Source organism: Balaenoptera ricei, chromosome 10 (assembly GCF_028023285.1).
Source record: "Balaenoptera ricei isolate mBalRic1 chromosome 10, mBalRic1.hap2, whole genome shotgun sequence".
Lineage (NCBI taxonomy): Eukaryota > Metazoa > Chordata > Mammalia > Artiodactyla > Balaenopteridae > Balaenoptera > Balaenoptera ricei.
The window spans coordinates 25,316,705-25,336,093 of NC_082648.1; the positions used below are offsets into that span (position 1 = coordinate 25,316,705).

Sequence of the window (19,389 nt, forward strand, 5' to 3'; positions counted from 1 at the left end):
GAAGTAGTGAGGCTAAAAAGAACATGCTCTCCCCTGAATATAAGCCAGGGTGGCCTTTGTATGATTGAGAATCCATCAAAGGTGAAATAAAAGAAATATCTTCCATGATTCCCTGGACTCAATGTTTATGCTTGTTTATCCAATCATTTTTTCCCCTGGTAATGTATCATATGGACTCACTATCTCAAAATTTAAGGAAATAGCCAGGGATTATAAAGTAATTTCAATCCAACACATTGATGCAATACACACATCATTTGGAAATATTCTAGGTGGACAGAGCTGTGTTTATTTTGCTGACATTATTGTAAACATTTCATCCACTGTTCCTTTTTAGCACAGAAAAATGTCGGTAAAGCAAGACCTCTATTTTCATAAAATCTTAATTCTACTGTGTATTGTCTTGGAGTCAGAGCCCTTAGGATCATGTCCTTAGTAACTAATCACCACATAGAATAACCAAGATTATCTCAGTTTCAAGAGCTTACGAATTAGCAGGAGAATCTGATTTTTAAGACCTTCCAATGTGTAAGTAGATCAAGAACAGAGAGGCAAGGCCACATAAACATGAGCTAGATGCCAAACCTCTGCCTCCAAACTCTGAAAGAAGAGAATGTAGAAAGTGCAAGTAGCCTCCAAGAATTGCCAGAGGCTTTAGTTAATGTTCGCAAAGAATTTTCAAGATGAAAGCCATCACAGAAGAGCTAAATCTTACTATCACCACAGCTGGAATGCTTTGCTAATGTTTTTCCTGGTGTAGTAAAGTGATTTTGGAACAAATTCCATGAAAGAAAAGGATTAACAGCCTTCCAACAAGGAAGTTTCCATTCATTCATCATGTTACCACAGACGCTCTGGGGACGGCCAAGGTTCGCCTATGTGCAGGGGTTTACTGCTAGCATGAAGGTCCAGCTTTAACATAACCTGACCAAGGTGACAGCCTGTGGGAACGCACCACTCCCTTTAGTTAGCTGGGAGAGAGTCAAGAAAACCCCTTCCTGACATACCAGTCCAGCACTCTACTACATTTGCTCTTGCAGATCAATACCAGTATAGCAGGCATGTCAAACCACACTGAAAGGCTAATGAAACAAACCTCATATTGACTCCCAAACATTTCACACTGGTATTGAGCACAGTCTTTTTTTAGGCTTTAAATATAGTTCACTTAAGCAAAAAGTTCTGCATACCAAAATCAAAATAGAGTTTCTAACTTTTTATGATTTTATTCATTTAGATAATGTATATTGAGTGGCAAACAATAAAATTTAGATAACAAATATTGGATGTGACAAACTCTTGATGTTAGAAATATGGCATTGAACAAAACAGAAAATAATCTCTGTCCTTGTGGGTTTATGCTCTAGTTGGAGGAAACAGACATTACATAAAATAACAAAATTATATAGCATTTTAGAAACTGGAAGTATAGTGAAGAAAAAGTTAAGTGAAAGGGAGGTAAGATGTGGAGCACAGGGTATGTGATTTCATTTTAAATAGGGTAGTTATGGTAGCCCTTACCGAGAAGATTTTCTTCTATTATTTCCTTTTAGAATTTTTGGTGTTATTTAACTCTTTTGTTTAGGACTATGATCCACTTAGAAATACTTTCTAAGTGTATAGTATAAGGTAAGGGTTAATGTTCACATTTTTCCCTTACAGATAATTCTTTATTTCAGTACCTTATATTTCCCCATTGAATTACATTGGTAACTTTGTCAAAAATCAGTTAAGCTTGTAAATGTGAGTTTATCTTTGGAATCTGAATTCTATTCCATTTTCTACTGACTATTTTTTCCTGACTTTGGGTCACCTATTTCTTTACATGTCCAGTAATCTAATTAAAAACCCGACATTGTGTGTCATACATTATAGTGACTCTCTATTCTATTTTGTTCTTCTGAAATTTGATGGTTTCCTGTTTTAATATATGATAAACTTGCCTGGATTCAAACTGAAAAATCTGTTTTTATGTAGAGAGCCGAAATTTTTGCTTAGTGGGGTTTTATTTGTTTCTTTCTTTCTTTTGCCTGGATCTCTGGCGAATCTCTCTTCCTCCTGCATTGCTTTATGATCAGCCAATTATTTCATCAGAGGTTATATACAGACAACTAAAGCCAGTGAAACTTCCACCCTCTGCCGCCCAACCTGCATTTGTGTTGAGGAATTCATTCAAATTTGCAGCAAATAAGTAAGTCTCCCCAGGCTTTCAGTTTTGCTCGCTCTTTCTAGGATGTCCCACGTGCACATGTTGTTTTCTCATTCATCCGTGAATGCGTGGAGAGTGTATTATCTCAGCCCTTGTACAGCTCTCTTGCTTCCAAAATCTACCCCTTAAATTGCTAGGTGCTCTGCTACTCTCCCAAACCAAATCAGCCACCTCCAGCCCGTAAACCTGCGAGTTTTTAACACTAGATCTGGGGGGATGGGAATATCCTCAGGCAAGAAGCATCTTACACAAGGCAGTAGCAGTTTTTAATAAGTAAATATTTTCAAGTTCTTTACTGTCTTTGATCATTTTTGAAATGGTTACATTTAATAATTTTTTCCACGTTCCAATATTTTTCCAAGTTCCCAATATTAAAACTTTTAATAAAGTTTTGTGCTATTATCTTTTTTTTGAAGTGAGAATCACCCAACCAACTCAGGCAGGCATTTATTAGTGTAAGCAGAATCTTAACCATATTTAAGCACTTATGAACATGTTATCATTATCTCATTTATCATTACATGAAATCAAACGAATTAGGTCAAAAATGAGTCAACCACTGCAAGAAAAAAATTTCTCATTTGCAAACATTGTAACCTTGGTCTATTCACCCTGATAAGGTCTTTAAAATATATATTACCTTTCTGGAAAATTTTTAAATACACAAAGTTTTTTAGATGAACGAGTAAATTCAATTTAGACCCACACCCCCTTGCAAAAAAGAGTTACTGAGTATAGAGTATCTCTCTTGAAATGTAGAATTCATTTGAATCTTAAGAAAATTACCTTGAAGGCTGCTAAACAATGAAGGCTCAGTAAGGCCATCACAACTGCCAGAAGGACGGTGGCTAAGTTCCGCGTGTCCCATATGGTCTCTACCAGAGGAATACTGCCCACCTGCCAGTCATAGCACAGGGTAACAGGTGCAAGCAGAAGCCACACGTTGAAGGCCAAGAGGTAGGAATAGGTAAGGAATCTACAAAGAGAAGAAGAGTCACTGAAACATAACTCGAGATCCATGACATTTTGCAAACATTCATTCACCATGTTTCTATTAAATAGCACTTCTATACTATCAATGTTATAGAAAAGACAAGGTAAGATGGAAAGTCATTCATTCATTTAGTCATTAAGTTGATCATTTTGGAATCTATTTAATAGCTGCTAGTCACTGTGGTAAGTGCTGGCCTTTCAATGATGAATAAGACAAAGTTTCCATGACCTATATTTAAAAATTATCATAAATAAATACATAACAACTGAGATAAATGGTATAGATGAAAGCATATGACATGAAACGCTGCCCTGTTGGGTACTATTCCCTGGGTAAGAGACATTTGACCTGTCCCTTTTTAATAGTGCCCCAAATCCTGCAGTAGATATTATGAAAATATTAACCATTTTATAATAGATTGATCCATTTTGAACTATTTCAAAAAAATCAAAATATCTGTGGTAAGGAGATAAAGTCTCTTACTCACAAATCGAGAGGCTAGCCTTTAAGAGGACGGAAGTACAGCTGTCCTTGATAATAAGAATAGCCAGGTGGACCTAGGGAAGGAAATTTATGATTGGGGATGTTACTCCTGTTTCCTGGCTGTGTCTAGGCACTAAGGCATTCTAACTGACCCCCTTCCTTTCAGCGTAGAGGAAACTAAATTTACTTAAATTTGTTCAGTAAACACAAATTCTTCAACTGGTGTTCTAGACCCCTGAAAACTGCAGAACTTTCAGCATATAACAAACTCCATCCAAACCTCTGCACTAGGGGATGGCCAAACTCTAGTATGGCTTTTAGCAGCATAAGGCCATGCTCCTGGGATGACCCCAGCCCCTCCACTAAAATGCCTGCCTGAGAAAGATCATCATTGCCAGGAGAATTTACCTTTTTCTAGCTAATCCCTGACAAAAAGGCCCCTGACCTCCGTTTCTTAGTGCATTTACTACAAAGGATTTACAGTTGGGAATATGTATCTCTTACAACTCAGAAGTCTTTCTCAAGGAACTGAGAGTCATTCCTTTAAAATGTAATCATCAGGAGGAAGGGGCCTGTCTCCCAGACCATGGGAGGACAGAATCCTAACTCTGATAACTGCCAGCCAGCAGACACAGCCTAAATGCACTTAGACGATCAATCCTTTGTAATTTTTTACTTCTCTGACTCTGCCGAGCCCCCGTTTGCCGCCCCTCCCATTCTCTCTTTAAAATACCCAGTCAACCCTGCGCAAATCAGAATGGAGCTCAGCTGTTTCCTGAACTGTCAGTAGTTACTGAATTAAGTGTGTTCTTATTGCTCTAACTAATGTCCAGCTGTGTTTATCTTTGACACTCTACATGGGACTAAACCAGAGAAATAGATAAATCCCTTGCCCTCAAGGAATGTAAAATCCAGTAGTGAAAATAAGATACACAGAATTAAAGAGGCAGAAGGAGATGAGTGCCATGAGGGCTCAGAATGTGCAGAGAAGAGCCCCCTCATTGCCAGATCCTTTTGGAGGAAACCTTGGATGGGCAAAGAAGTTGGATCAGATAATTTCTAGGTTACTTTCCAATGTTAAGAGTCAATTCACCCTGAATTCCTCTCAGTAAGTAGCTCTAGTTTAGAACACCCCTCCCAGCCCTTTCCAATTTATCTCCTTCCCTTTCCTCCTCTTCCTCCAAGGTTGGCAGTGGAAAAATCATTAGCAATGATCAGGAAAGGCTCAGTGATGGGGATTATTCACTGCCTCCACTCTCAAACCCCAACAGAGAAATGGGTCAGATACTTCAATGGTGTTTCTCAACACTCCCCTCTCTGTTGTTATTTTAAATAAAATATGAATGTACAGATAGTGCAGTATATACTGAAAGTTTGATGAAGTCCAAGCTCTGTTATTTATCAAAAATAAAAAAGTCACCTTATCCCTTTTAGGTTTGGGCCTGTGAAACTGCCTTGTGAGAATGCCAACTCCACAGAATGATGACTGGGTCACTTAGGGCTTCTTCTTTTCACAGAGCTTCTAAGCTGATGCTATATACTCCTTAGCTCAGTAAAGATTCTTCATGACTTGGCTTTAAAGGAGAATGTTCAACCACCAAACTTAGCAGGAGAATCACACAGCTATGTCACTCGGTTACATCCCAGCTCTTAGGAATTACCTTAAAAAATAGTATCTCTCCTTCTTGCTATAATAGATCTAGGCAATGATCAAAAATGGCTGCTGAAATTATTAGGTGAAAAGCTGATGGGGTATTTTATAATGGATGGATCAGGATAAATCAGGTGCCTAGAACTTACAAATCAATTTTAACATCACAGAAAGGGAGACTAACTCCTGATGGATATACACAAAAAGCTGATGGGCTGCTTTTTTATTTGAAGCAGTCTTGTCAAATAAAAAAGAAAATTAAACTTGAAACTAACAAAGCACTTTATTACCAGTTTACATCAAATACAGAAAACACCAGAACATGTTAAATAATACCACAGGGAGGCAATACGCTAAATCCAGAATGTTACAAATTCCACGGAACAAATGACAGCAGTTTCTTCAACAAATACATTGCAATGGGAGCGGAAAAAAATGGGAGAGGGCACCTATAAATTAAGAGACTTAAGAGACATATCGAACAAAGTGCAGGTTTTGTTTAGCTGCTAATTCAAACAAACTGCTATTAAAAATAACTGCTTATGAGACAGAAAAAATGAAACGCTGATTGGATATATGATAATAGAGAATCACTGTTAATTTCTAAAGCATGATAACGGTATTGTGGTTCTAGTCTTTAAGGGTCCTTGTATTTCAGAAATACATATGAAAATGTACGCATTTGAAATGAGATTATGTCTGGGATTTGCTTCAAAATGATGGATTGAAGCGACGCGGAAGAACCGGGTGGGAGTATGAATGAAACAAGATTGGCCATGAACTATGATTGGGAAAACTGGATAAAGGGTAGGTGGGGATTCTTTATGCCGTTTTCTCCACTCTTGTACATATTTAATATTTTTCATAATAAAACAATTTTTAAGTAGTGATAAAGGCAACAGAATTGCAACAGGAATGCTTTCTTAAGTCTGGTTGCAGCTTGACCATGGAATAGCTACAAACATTATGCAGAAACTTTTATTTTAATGTTTAGTTCACATTTTGAACTTGCCCTGCAAGTTGTCTTCATTCAGTCTCTTATATTTTCTAGACTTGAAATACCATACTGACAAAAAACAAATATCAAGAATAACATTTTTTAAAAGTTACGGTCTCAAAGTAGTTACTTACATATTTTTTTTAAATGCTCAGTTGTGACTTTTTACACAGATTATAAGCAAAATAGGTCAAAAAAGAAAAGTAAACCACAGAACTAAAAGAAACTTCACCTTCCTATAACACTAGGAGGGTCAAAACTATTAACTTAACCCAACACTATTAACTTAACTAACCCTCCTTATTTTTGTTGAGGTATAGGTGATTTATAATATTATATTAGTTTCAGGTGTACAACATAGTGATTCAAAATTTTTATAGATTATACTCTATTTAAAGTTATTATAAAATATTGGCTATATTCCCTCTGCTGTACAATGTATCCTCATAGCTTATTTATTTTATACATAGTAGTTTGTACCTCTTAATTCCTCACCCCTAAATTGCCCCTCCCCCTTCCCTTTTCATAACCATTAGTTTGTTCTGTATGTGAGTCTGTTTCTGTTTTGTTATATTTTTGAGCTTTCACATATAAGTGATGATATACAGTATTTGTCTTTCTCTGTCTGACTTACTTCACTAAGCATAATACCCTCCAGGTCCATCTAAGTTGTTGCAAATGGCAAAATTTTGTTCTTTTTTATAAGACTGAGTAATATTCCATTGTATGTATACACCACAGAATCTTTATCCATTCACCTGTTGATGGACACTTAGGTTGCTTCCATATCTTGGCTATTGTAAATAATACTACTATGAACACTGGGGTGCATGTATCTTTTCAACGTAGTGTTTTTTGGGTTTTTTTGTGATATATACCCAGGAGTGGAATTTCCCTTTTTAATACATATATATTATCTCCATTAGCTCAGAGATATACACCTACCTTTTGTGCATATGAACTCAGATAAATGTTGCAAGTAAACTCCTTAAATACTATTTGAAATACCGAAACAGCATTGGAAAAATTTTGCAAATTTAAGCACAAAGAAGCCACTTGGAATCACCCCGAAAGCTAATTAGATTTGAGGGGGCTAGTTGAGCTAGCTGTAATCAGCAACTGATGTATTTCTTTTTAACTCACTGACCATGAATTACATTTCAAACTAATCACCTTGTTTATTTCTGCTAAAATTTCAGAAATAAAACAATCTTTGAATATCTCTGTCCCACTGGGTTTTCTTTTTTAAAGCAGGGGCAAAAATGAAATGAATTATTTACCAATTTTCTACCATGAATTCTGCTAACAGGAGGAAAGCCACTAGAATATCTGGCCAACAAAATGGAATATACAGCACGAAAAGCCAGGAATTCAGCTTAAACAATTTAGTGAGGTATTTTCATTCATAATCCAGGAATGAATGAAGAGGTTTCAGGATGAAATACATGAAAGGGAAAATGAGGCCGGTGGGAACTGGCATCAAATGGCACCTAATCAAACTGTGGCCCTTTTTTTTTTTTAAACATCTTTTTTGAAGTATAATTGCTTTACAATGTTGTGTTAATTTCTGCTGTACAACAAAGTGAATCAGCTATATGTATACATATACCCCCATATCCCCTCCCTCTTGAGACTCCCTCCCACCCTCCCTATCCCACCCCTCTAGGTCGTTACAAAGCACCGAGCTGATTTCCCGGTGCTATGCAGCTGCTTCCACTAGCTATCTATTTTACATTTGGTAGTGTATATATGACAATGCTACTCTCTCACTTTGTCCCAGCCTCCTCTTCCCACCCTGTGTCCTCAAGTTCATTCTCTACATATGTCTTTATTCCTGCCCTGCCACTAGGTTCGTCGTATCAGTTTTCTAGATTCCATATATATGCGTTAGCATACGGTATTTGTTTTCCTCTTTCTGACTTACTTCACTTTGTATAAGAGACTCTAGGTCCATCCACCTCACTACAAATAACTCAATTACGTTCCTTTTTATGGCTGAGTAATATTCCATTGTATTCTTCTTTATCCATTCATCTGTCGATGGACATTTAGGTTGCTTCCATGTCCTGGCTATTGTAAATAGTGTGGCACTCTTTAAATCTAAATCTTCATTTTTATCAAGAAAAAGATTAGAGTGCTTTAACTGCTAAAATATACATAAATTCTGCTGTCTTTGAAAAAACCTTTTTGGCTAAGAAATAACATGAGCCTAACATAAAGATGCCTATGGATAATCCTGCAGCCTGTGGACCAAAAACCACAGTTACAGAAAGATAGAGAAGATGAAAAGGCAGAGGGCTATGTCCCAGATGAAGGAACAAGATAAAACCCCAGAAAAACAACTAAATGAAGTGGAGATAGGCAACCTTCCAGAAAAAGAATTCAGAATAATGATAGTGAAGATGATCCAGGACCTTGGAATAAGAATGGAGGCAAAGATTGAGAAGATGCAAGAAATGATTAACAAAGACCTAGAAGAATTAAAGAACAAACAAACAGAGATGACCAATACAATAACTGAAATGAAAACTACACTAGAAGGAATCAATAGCAGAATAACTGAGGCAGAAGAACGGATAAGTGACCTGGAAGACAGAATGATGGAATTCACTGCTGCGGAACAGACTAAAGAAAAAAGAATGAAAAGAAATGAAGACAGCCTAAGAGACCTCTGGGACAACATTAAACGCAACAACATTCGCATTATAGGGGTCCCAGAAGGAGAAGAGAGAGAGAAAGGACCAGAGAAAATATTTGAAGAGATTATAGTCGAAAACTTCCCTAACATGGGAAAGGAAATAGCCACCCAAGTCCAGGAAGCGCAGAGGGTCCCATACAGGATAAACCCAAGGAGAAACACGCCGAGACACATAGTAATCAAAGTGGCAAAAATTAAAGACAAAGAAAAATTATTGAAAGCAGCAAGGGAAAAACGACAAATAACATACAAGGGAACTCCCATAAGGTTAACAGCTGATTTCTCAGCAGAAACTCTGCAAGCCAGAAGGGAGTGGCATGATATACTTAAAGTGATGAAAGGGAAGAACCTACAACCAAGATTACTCTACCCGGCAAGGATCTCATTTAGATTTGATGGAGAAATCAAAAGCTTTACAGACAAGCAAAAGCTAAGAGAATTCAGCACCACCAAATCAGCTCTACAACAAATGCTAAAGGAACTTCTCTAAGTGGGAAACACAAGAGAAGAAAAGGACCTACAAAAACAAACCCAAAACAATTAAGAAAATGGTCATAGGAACATACATATCGATTATTACCTTAAACGTGAATGGATTAAATGCCCCAACCAAAAGACATAGACTGGCTGAATGGATACAAAAACAAGACCCATATATATGCTGTCTACAAGAGACCCACTTTAGACCTAGGGACACATACAGACTGAAAGTGAGGGGATGGAAAAAGATATTCCATGCAAATGGAAATCAAAAGAAAGCTGGAGTAGCTATACTCATATCAGATAAAATAGACTTTAAAATAAAGAATGCTACAAGAGACAAGGAAGGACACTACATAATGATCCAGGGATCAATCCAAGAAGAAGATATAACAATTATAAATATATATGCACCCAACATAGGAGCACCTCAATACATAAGGCAACTGCTAACAGCTATAAAAGAGGAAATCGACAGTAACACAATAATAGTGGGGGACGTTAACACCTCACTTACACCAATGGACAGATCATCCAAAATGAAAATAAATAAGGAAACAGAAGCTTTAAATGACACAATAGACCAGATAGATTTAATTGATATATATCGGACATTCCATCCAAAAACAGCAGATTACACGTTCTTCTCAAGTGCGCACGGAACATTCTCCAAGATAGATCACATCTTGGGTCACAAATCAAGCCTCAGTAAATTTAAGAAAATTGAAATCATATCAAGCATCTTTTCTGACCACAACGCTATGAGATTAGAAATGAATTACAGGGAAAAAAACGTAGAAAGGACAAACACATGGAGGCTAAACAATACGTTACTAAATAACCAAGAGATCACTGAAGAAATCAAAGAGGAAATCAAAAAATACCTAGAGACAAATGACAATGAAAACACGACGACCCAAAACCTATGGGATGCAGCAAAAGCAGTTCTAAGAGGGAAGTTTATAGCTATACAAGCCTACCTCAAGAAACAAGAAAAAGCTCAAGTAAACAATCTAACCTTACACTTAAAGAAACTAGAGAAAGAAGAACAAACAAAACCCAAAGTTAGCAGAAGGAAAGAAATCATAAAGATCAGAGCAGAAATAAATGAAATAGAAACAAAGAAAACAATAGCAAAGATCAATAAAACTAAAAGTTGGTTCTTTGAGAAGATAAACAAAATTGATAAGCCATTAGCCAGACTCATCAAGAAAAAGAGGGAGAGGACTCAAATCAATAAAATCAGAAATGAAAAAGGAGAAGTTACAACAGACACTGCAGAAATACAAAGCATCCTAAGAGACTACTACAAGCAACTTTATGCCAATAAAATGGACAACCTGGAAGAAATGGACAAATTCTTAGAAAGGTATAACCTTCCAAGACTGAACCAGGAAGAAATAGAAAATATGAACAGACCAATCACAAGTAATGAAATTGAAACTGTGATTAAAAATCTTCCAACAAACAAAAGTCCAGGACCAGACGGCTTCACAGGTGAATTCTATCAAACATTTAGAGAAGAGCAAACACCCATCCTTCTCAAACTCTTCCAAAAAATTGCAGAGGAAGGAACACTCCCAAATTCATTCTATGAGGCCACCATCACCCTGATACCAAAACCAGACAAAGACACTACAAAAAAAGAAAATTACAGACCAATATCACTGATGAATATAGATGCAAAAATCCTCAACAAAATACTAGCAAACAGAATCCAACAACACATTAAAAGGATCATACACCACGATCAAGTGGGATTTATCCCAGGGATGCAAGGATTCTTCAATATATGCAAATCAATCAATGTGATACACCATATTAACAAATTGAAGAATAAAAACCGTATGATCATCTCAATAGATGCAGAAAAAGCTTTTGACAAAATTCAACACCCATTTCTGATAAAAACTCTCCAGTAAGTGGGCATAGAGGGAACCTACCTCAACATAATAAAGGCCATATATGACAAACCCACAGCAAACATCATTCTCAATGGTGAAAAACTGAAAGCATTTCCTCTAAGATCAGGAACGAGACAAGGATGTCCACTCTCACCACTATTATTCAACATAGTTTTGGAAGTCCTAGCCACGGCAATCAGAGAAGAAAAAGAAATAAAAGGAATACAAATTGGAAAAGAAGAAGTAAAACTGTCACTGTTTGCGGATGACATGATACTATACATAGAGAATCCTAAAACTGCCACCAGAAAACTGCTAGAGCTAATTAATGAATATGGTAAAGTTGCAGGATACAAAATTAATGCACAGAAATCTCTTGCATTCCTATACACTAATGATGAAAAATCTGAAAGAGAAATTATGGAAACACTCCCATTTACCATTGCAACAAAAAGAATAAAATACCTAGGAATAAACCTACCTAGGGAGACAAAAGACCTGTATGCAGAAAACTATAAGACACTGATGAAAGAAATTAAAGATGATACCAACAGATGGAGAGATATACCATGTTCTTGGATTGGAAGAATCAACATTGTGAAAATGAGTATACTACCCAAAGCAATCTACAGATTCAATGCAATCCCTATCAAATTACCAATGGCATTTTTTACAGAGCTAGAACAAATCATCTTAAAATTTGTATGGAGACACAAAAGACCCCGAATAGGCAAAGCAGTCTTGAGGCCAAAAAATGGAGCTGGAGGAATCAGACTCCCTGACTTCAGACTATACTACAAAGCTACAGTAATCAAGACAATATGGTACTGGCACAAAAACAGAAACATAGATCAATGGAACAAGATAGAAAGCCCAGACATTAACCCACGCACCTATGGTCAACTAATCTATGACAAAGGAGGCAAAGATATACAATGGAGAAAAGACAGTCTCTTCAATAAGTGGTGCTGGGAAAACTGGACAGCTACATGTAAAAGAATGAAATTAGAATACTCCCTAACACCATACACAAAAATAAACTCAAAATGGATTAGAGACCTAAATATAAGACTGGACACTATAAAACTCTTAGAGGAAAACATAGGAAGAACACTCTTTGACATAAATCACAGCAAGATCTTTTTTGATCCACCTCCTAGAGTAATGGAAATAAAAACAAAAATAAACAAGTGGGACCTAATGAAACTTCAAAGCTTTTGCACAGCAAAGGAAACCATAAACAAGACGAAAAGACAACCCTCAGAATGGGAGAAAATATTTGCAAATGAATCAACGGACAAAGGATTAATCTCCAAAATATATAAACAGCTCATTCAGCTCAATATCAAAGAAACAAACACCCCAATCCAAAAATGGGCAGAAGACCTAAATAGACATTTCTCCAAAGAAGACATACAGATGGCCACGAAGCACATGAAAAGATGCTCAACATCACTAATTATTAGAGAAATGCAAATCAAAACTACAATGAGGTATCACCTCACTCCTGTTAGAATGGGCATCATCAGAAAATCTACAAACAACAAATGCTGGAGAGGGTGTGGTGAAAAGGGAACCCTCTTGCACTGTTGGTGGGAATGTAAATTGATACAGCCACTATGGAGAACAGTATGGAGGTTCCTTAAAAAACTAAAAATAGAATTACCATATGACCCAGCAATCCCACTACTGGGCATATACCCAGAGAAAACCGTAATTCAAAAAGACACATGCACCCGAATGTTCATTGCAGCACTATTTACAATAGCCAGGTCATGGAAGCAACCTAAATGCCCATCAACAGACGAATGGATAAAGAAGATGTGGTACATATATACAATGGAATATTACTCAGCCATAAAAAGGAACGAAATTGAGCCATTTGTTGAGACGTGGATGGATCTAGAGACTGTCATACAGAGTGAAGTAAGTCAGAAAGAGAAAAACAAATATCGTATATTAATGCATGTATGCGGAACCTAGAAAAATGGTACAGATGAGCCAGTTTGCAGGGCAGAAGTTGAGACACAGATGTAGAGAATGGACATATGGACACCAAGGGGGGAAAACTGCGGTGGGGTGGGGATGGTGGTGTGCTGAATTGGGCGATTGGGATTGACATGTATACACTGATGTGTATAAAACTGATGCCTAATAAGAACCTGCAGTATAAAAAAACAAACAAAACAACTAATACTAAACTTTCATTGGGTTATTTGTATGGAAATATGTTAATATAAATGTTTCAGACATTACATGAAATTTCTAAAAATCTTATATTTGTATTTGTATGGAAATATGTATGGAAATATGTTAATATAAATGTTTCAGACATTACATGAAATTTCTAAAAATCATATTTGTATTTGTATGGAAATATGTATGGAAATATGTTAATATAAATGTTTCAGACATTACATGAAATTACTAAAAATCTTATATTTGTACTTGTATGGAAATATGTATGGAAATATGTTAATATAAATGTTTCAGACATTAAAAAAAAAAAAAAAAAAAAGATGCCTATGATGGGTACATATGAAAACATCACGCACTGCCAGCAGAAACACGCAGCACTTGCTTGTTTTATATAGAAATGTTTCTGCGCAAAGGATCCTTCTTTCTCTTTCATCTACAAAATCCTCCACCATTTCATAAATACGGGACACTGGGTCCACTGTATACACACTGCATCCTCTTGGGAAGGGCACTGGCTAACTCTGTCAAAATAGCCATGGTACCTCCAGAGTGGAGCACCCCACCTTACCCTGACTCTACCTCTGTCCACTGGGTTTTGGTGATCTGTCCTGCCCCTCCCTAGGCTGTCCCTTATTTTCATCCTCACAACTCCTGTATTCCATTGATGCTTCAAAAGGATCTCCATAGTTTCACTGTATCCCAGCAATAATGACAGGCCTTTGTAGGCATAACCTGCTTATTGTCATCATTAGCATCTTCTCCTTATACCCGTCTCTGGGACTAGCCAAAGAAAGCCATTTATTGAACTAAGTTCTCAATGAACAGGAGACCCTCACATGAATTCAATAAATGTTGAATACTTATTCTGTGAACTTTTATAGGTGCTGAAGGGTAATCAGAGCTAGCCCTCGTCTTCCACAAGGTCATTTTCACAGCATCGGTGGTGAGAAGACATGCATATATTACATGGTTGGGTAATAGTGAAATATAGACACCAAATTTCAATGGAGTTCTAAGAAGTGACAGATTAATGAAGGACAGAGGATTAAGAAATGCCCTCCTAGAATCTATGCAGAATTTAAATAGGTGGAAAGATGGCAGATAGAGAATCCAGGCAGGAACCCCAAATAAAAATGGCTTCAAATTGTAAATGAACATGACACTTTCTGAGGACAGTTAAAAATATGGGTAAATTAGAGTACAGGATTAAAAATGTGTAATATACAAATGATAAAATGACTCCTGCTAAAATGTCTAAAATGAAAAATATTATGTCAAATGTTGGTTAGGGTGTGGAGAAACCAGAACTTTGAAACACTACTGTGAATTGATTAAACCATGTTGGAGAAGTTCAGGAAGTTTCATGAAAGTAGAATAAATGCATACTTCATGATGTAGCAATTCTACTCCTAAGTTCCTACCCAGCAATGCTGCACACATATGTTAACCAAAAGACATTTACAAGATTGTTCATAGCAACACTATTATTTTTTAAAAATTTTTATTGAAGTACAGTTGAGTCACAATGGTTCAGGTGTACATCAAACTGATTTAGTTATATATGTGTGTATGTATATATATATTTATACATTTATATTCTTTTTCAGATTCTTTTCCAATATGGTTTAGTACAGGTATTGAAAATAGTTCCCTGTGCTATACAGTGGGTCTTTGTTTTTTATCTATTTTATACATAGTAGTGTGTATCTGTTAATCCCAAATTCCCAATTTATCCTTCCCCCCCTTTCCCCTTCGGTAACCATGTTTGTTCACTATGTCTGTGAGTCTATTTCTGTTTTGTAAATAAGTTCATTTGTACCATTCTTTTAGATTTCACATGTAAGTGATATCATGATATTTGTCTTTCTCTGTTTGACTTACTTCACTTAATATGATAATCTCTAGGTCCATCCATGTTGCTGCAAATGGCATTATTTCATTCCTTTTTATGGCTGAGTAGTATTCCATTGTGTTTATTTATACACACACACACACACACACACCACATCTTCTTTATGTATTCCTCTGTTGGTGGACATTTAGGTTGTTTCTATGTCATGGGCAGCACTAGTATTAACACCCCCAAACGGGAAACAACCCAGATGTCTATCTACAATAAAATCAATACCTACATTGTATATTCATTGAATGGAAATCCATTCAGCAATGAGAATGAATACAACAACATGGATGAATGTCACAATGGGTAATGTGGAACAAAAACAGGTGACACAAAAGAAAAGAAAATCAAGGAAAACCATTTATAGACAAGGATGGGATGACTGGAAGCAGGCCCTGATCCCCAGCACACAGGGCTGGGACAGAAAGCTCCAAGGCAATCCCAGCTGAATGGCTGGTGTAGAAGCTTGTCTACGGCCCTCATCCCTTAGCTCCTCGGTGGCAACAGAGTAGAAGGTGCCAGACAAGTGCTGAGGCCTGCCCTTGGGGCATTCCATTCATGGGGCAAAGGCCCGTAAGTAGCACTGAGTACTGATACTTGATGCTTTAGCACCTGGGAACAGAGATGGCAAGACCATTTCCAACTACTCATGAAATAGGAGAAGAGATCCAAGGGGCTCTCCAGCCAGTTTCTCACTGTGTTTTGTTTTTCAAGTTCTTCCAGATTATAAGGACCAATGGTCTAATCAAACCAGTTAAAGGGAGAGTTATTTTTAAAATTCCCGTAAGAATCAGAAGACAGGAAATTATTAAGAGCAAAACCAGACTTCTCAGGAACCAGAACCAAGCAGCTACAAGAAAGGTAGGCTTCTCTCTAGGCCACAGGCCTTCTTCACGGCTGCCCTGCTTCTCTTAGCCTTTGCTCCATCTCCTCCCTCTCAGGGGCTCCTTAGTCATGCTTCTCATGACTGAGGCTGGAGCATGGTCGTCAGGGCTGCCCAGCTCTCCTTTCCTCCTGCCTTCACACACCTGTCACTTCAGTCTTCACAGCCTCACTCTCAGGTTTCAAATTCCTGAGAGCAGCACCTGATTGGCTCACCTCATCTTTTGGAATCAACTCTCACAGGTTGGCCAAACTCCAGTTCCTGATCCTTCAAGTCCCAACAAAGGTGTCACTTCTTCTGGCAGGCTTTCCCTGTCCCCACTCCCCCCCACCCCCAGGCCAGGCTGGAGTCCCCTATATGAGCTCCCACAGCCTCGGGGCTTACACACTGCCCTGTAACTTCCCATTGATGACGTGCCTGTCTTCCCACTAGAACAGAAGCTCCTCGGAGACGGGGTTGAGTCTTATTTATAGCTATTTCCCCAGCACCCAGCTCTGTAAGTAGACAGGTTTTCAGAAATTAACCTGATAGTAAAATAATGCCTAAAAATCTAAAAATATTTAAATTAGATACTTTTAGTTTGGCCTGAGGCAACCATACATTTTTCTAGTCCCATAAAAGATACCTGCTAGGCTTCCAGTTGTCCACGCTTGTAGTTAAAGGGCACAGACTGAAGATTCTGCCCTTGTGTAGCCCCCTCAGCACCTTGTGTAATGCTGGCTCCTGGGACACCATCTAATAATGAGGAGTGTCTGAGTAAAGGCACTCACTCCCCTCACATGTCACAGCGCATCCTTATAAAGCTATGCCAAGCTTACTTTTTCTTATTTTGCATTAAACTGCAACGAATAATAGTTCAAATGAGAATTCTTGTTACCATGGATAAACTATAAAGTGAATCTGAAATGTCATTAAGTCTCTTTGACCTTTTTAATGCACCATTAATACAGTTATCTTATTAACAGAGATAGTCTCCTCAGAGCAGAAAATATGAATTTCAACCTCTAAGACTTCCAGCAACAACTTCTTACCCATTTATCTCTAAAAAGGTAAATAATTCCTTCTGCAGAATAAATACTAGGTTCATTTCTTACCTAAAGTCTGTTTCTCTCTATAAAGCATTTAACATCTTTATTTCAAACCAACGTTCAGGTGTAACTTCCACTGAGCAAACATACCGACTGCTGACCATACATCAGGTGCAGGTTCCAGATTCCACACAGAATCCCGGAGGTCTACTAATGAACTACATCCAACAACACTGAACATCCCTTAGGCATGTACAGCATTTTCTAGCTTACAAAGTATTTGCATATAAGGATTATCTGATCCCAACTCAGTCTCTACGAACTGGATATTACCCTTCTTGCAGCAAGGGAAACAGCCTTAGAGAGGCAGACTTGTTCAATGCCCCGCAAGAGACCCATAGGAGACCCTGCATACAAGACAGGGTTTTCTGGCTCCACATACAATGTAGAAAGGAAATATGATGGGTTAAATACTGGTATTTCATGGAGAAACACCTGCCTGAGATTCTGACTTATTCCTTGAACAGTGCAACCTGGATGAACTTGAGCTTTTATACCAAAAAAACCCCAAACCTTTAACTTTTAGTCGAAGCAGGGCTGACAAACTTAAAACCAGTGTGTAGTCACCTCTCCAACAGAGTAAACAGATGACTGCACTGATGGAAATATTTGTTAGAGCATCATACGGCAAGAAGTAGAAGCAAATTAAAAGCTTGGGTTTGGCATTTTATTCGTTATGAAAAGCAAGTTTTGCCTTTATGTTCCATTGTTAGCAAAAATAAAAGAATCGTCTCTAATTTTTATCAGCTTCTCATGGATTAAATATTCTAATGGAAACACAATAAGTAGATTTAAAGTATTCTATATTTTCTTCAAGCAGTAAAGTGATCCAGACCAGCCTTTTCCAGCCCTGCTCCCTAGCCCACAGGTAGAATCTGCTACTACCACCGTCTCCCTCTTCTGACTCCCTCCTCTTTCTTCTTCGTTTTTGTCCCCTTCATTCCCGGGGTCTAAGACAATTAGAGGAATTACTATTACACAGTGTCATTTCAGTTGGGGAAACTACACTCAGTGACCTTGACCATCTCCTTCATCCCCAAGCTATGTTTCTAAGAACATAATACAAACTACACGATGGGGACAACACCCACCTTGTAGCGCACTCTTCAGCTACAGAGGACACAGTTCATACCTGAGGATTTCAAAAAGGGTAACACCTCCTTCTCCCCCCCAAAACAATTAGGTTGCTGATCAGATACAGAATCTCTCACCCAACCTTGTGATCCATTCAATCAGAATTTCTGCAACCTGAACCAGAAAATCTTATTTTTAGCATACTTCCCAGGGTGACTCTGATATTCACTCTAGTTTGGGGACCATTGCTTTGAAAATCAGAATAATTTCAGTTTCATTTCATGTGTGAAGGCCCTGCTAGTTGCTGAAGCAAAAACAAAGCAGCGACTTTTGCTCACCCCTCTTTAAGCACAGAGTGGTTTTGTTTGTTTTAAAACATAATTTAAATTTTCATTCAGTTTGTTCAGAGATACGTTATGTTATGAGATAGCCCCCATATTAGGGGCTTTAAGGGCTATAAACATTACTAAGACATAGTGCCCTAAGGCTGTAACAATCAAAACCTAAGGTTTTGTGCCTGTTTGAAATTATCAGCTGAAAATGGAGACAGAAAAAGAAGCTTCTTTAGAAGGAGAATGTTGAGTTCTATCTTAATCTCATTATTTCATATCTTGATGTCTTCCAACAAGTAATACAAGCCTTTGTCTGGATAGCTGAACAGCAGAAACAGATCTATCCACTTAAGAAGATATATTCCACCTGCTTATCCAGGACCACATCTCATGAAAAAACATGATGCTGATAGGAGGCCTTACATTCACTGAATAATCCTATTTTATCTATTTCCTGGATTTGAAAGACAACCATTTTTAATATTAGAAAGGCAATA

General features: G+C 37.5%; 1 protein-coding gene across 4 annotated transcripts in view; it reads right to left on the reverse strand.

The window, feature by feature from the left end:
• The window catches only part of TMTC1 (transmembrane O-mannosyltransferase targeting cadherins 1), a 261,149-nt gene that overhangs the window by 106,896 nt on the left and 134,864 nt on the right, over positions 1-19,389 (reverse strand). For 3 of the 4 annotated variants that reach the window (XM_059935563.1, XM_059935562.1, XM_059935564.1), the window contains exon 8: positions 2,996-3,185. The exons of the other annotated variant lie outside the window; for it this stretch is intronic. In XM_059935563.1, the coding sequence (XP_059791546.1) occupies positions 2,996-3,185 (190 nt within the window). The remainder of the gene's footprint in view (positions 1-2,995; positions 3,186-19,389) is intronic. 4 annotated transcript variants of the gene reach the window in all.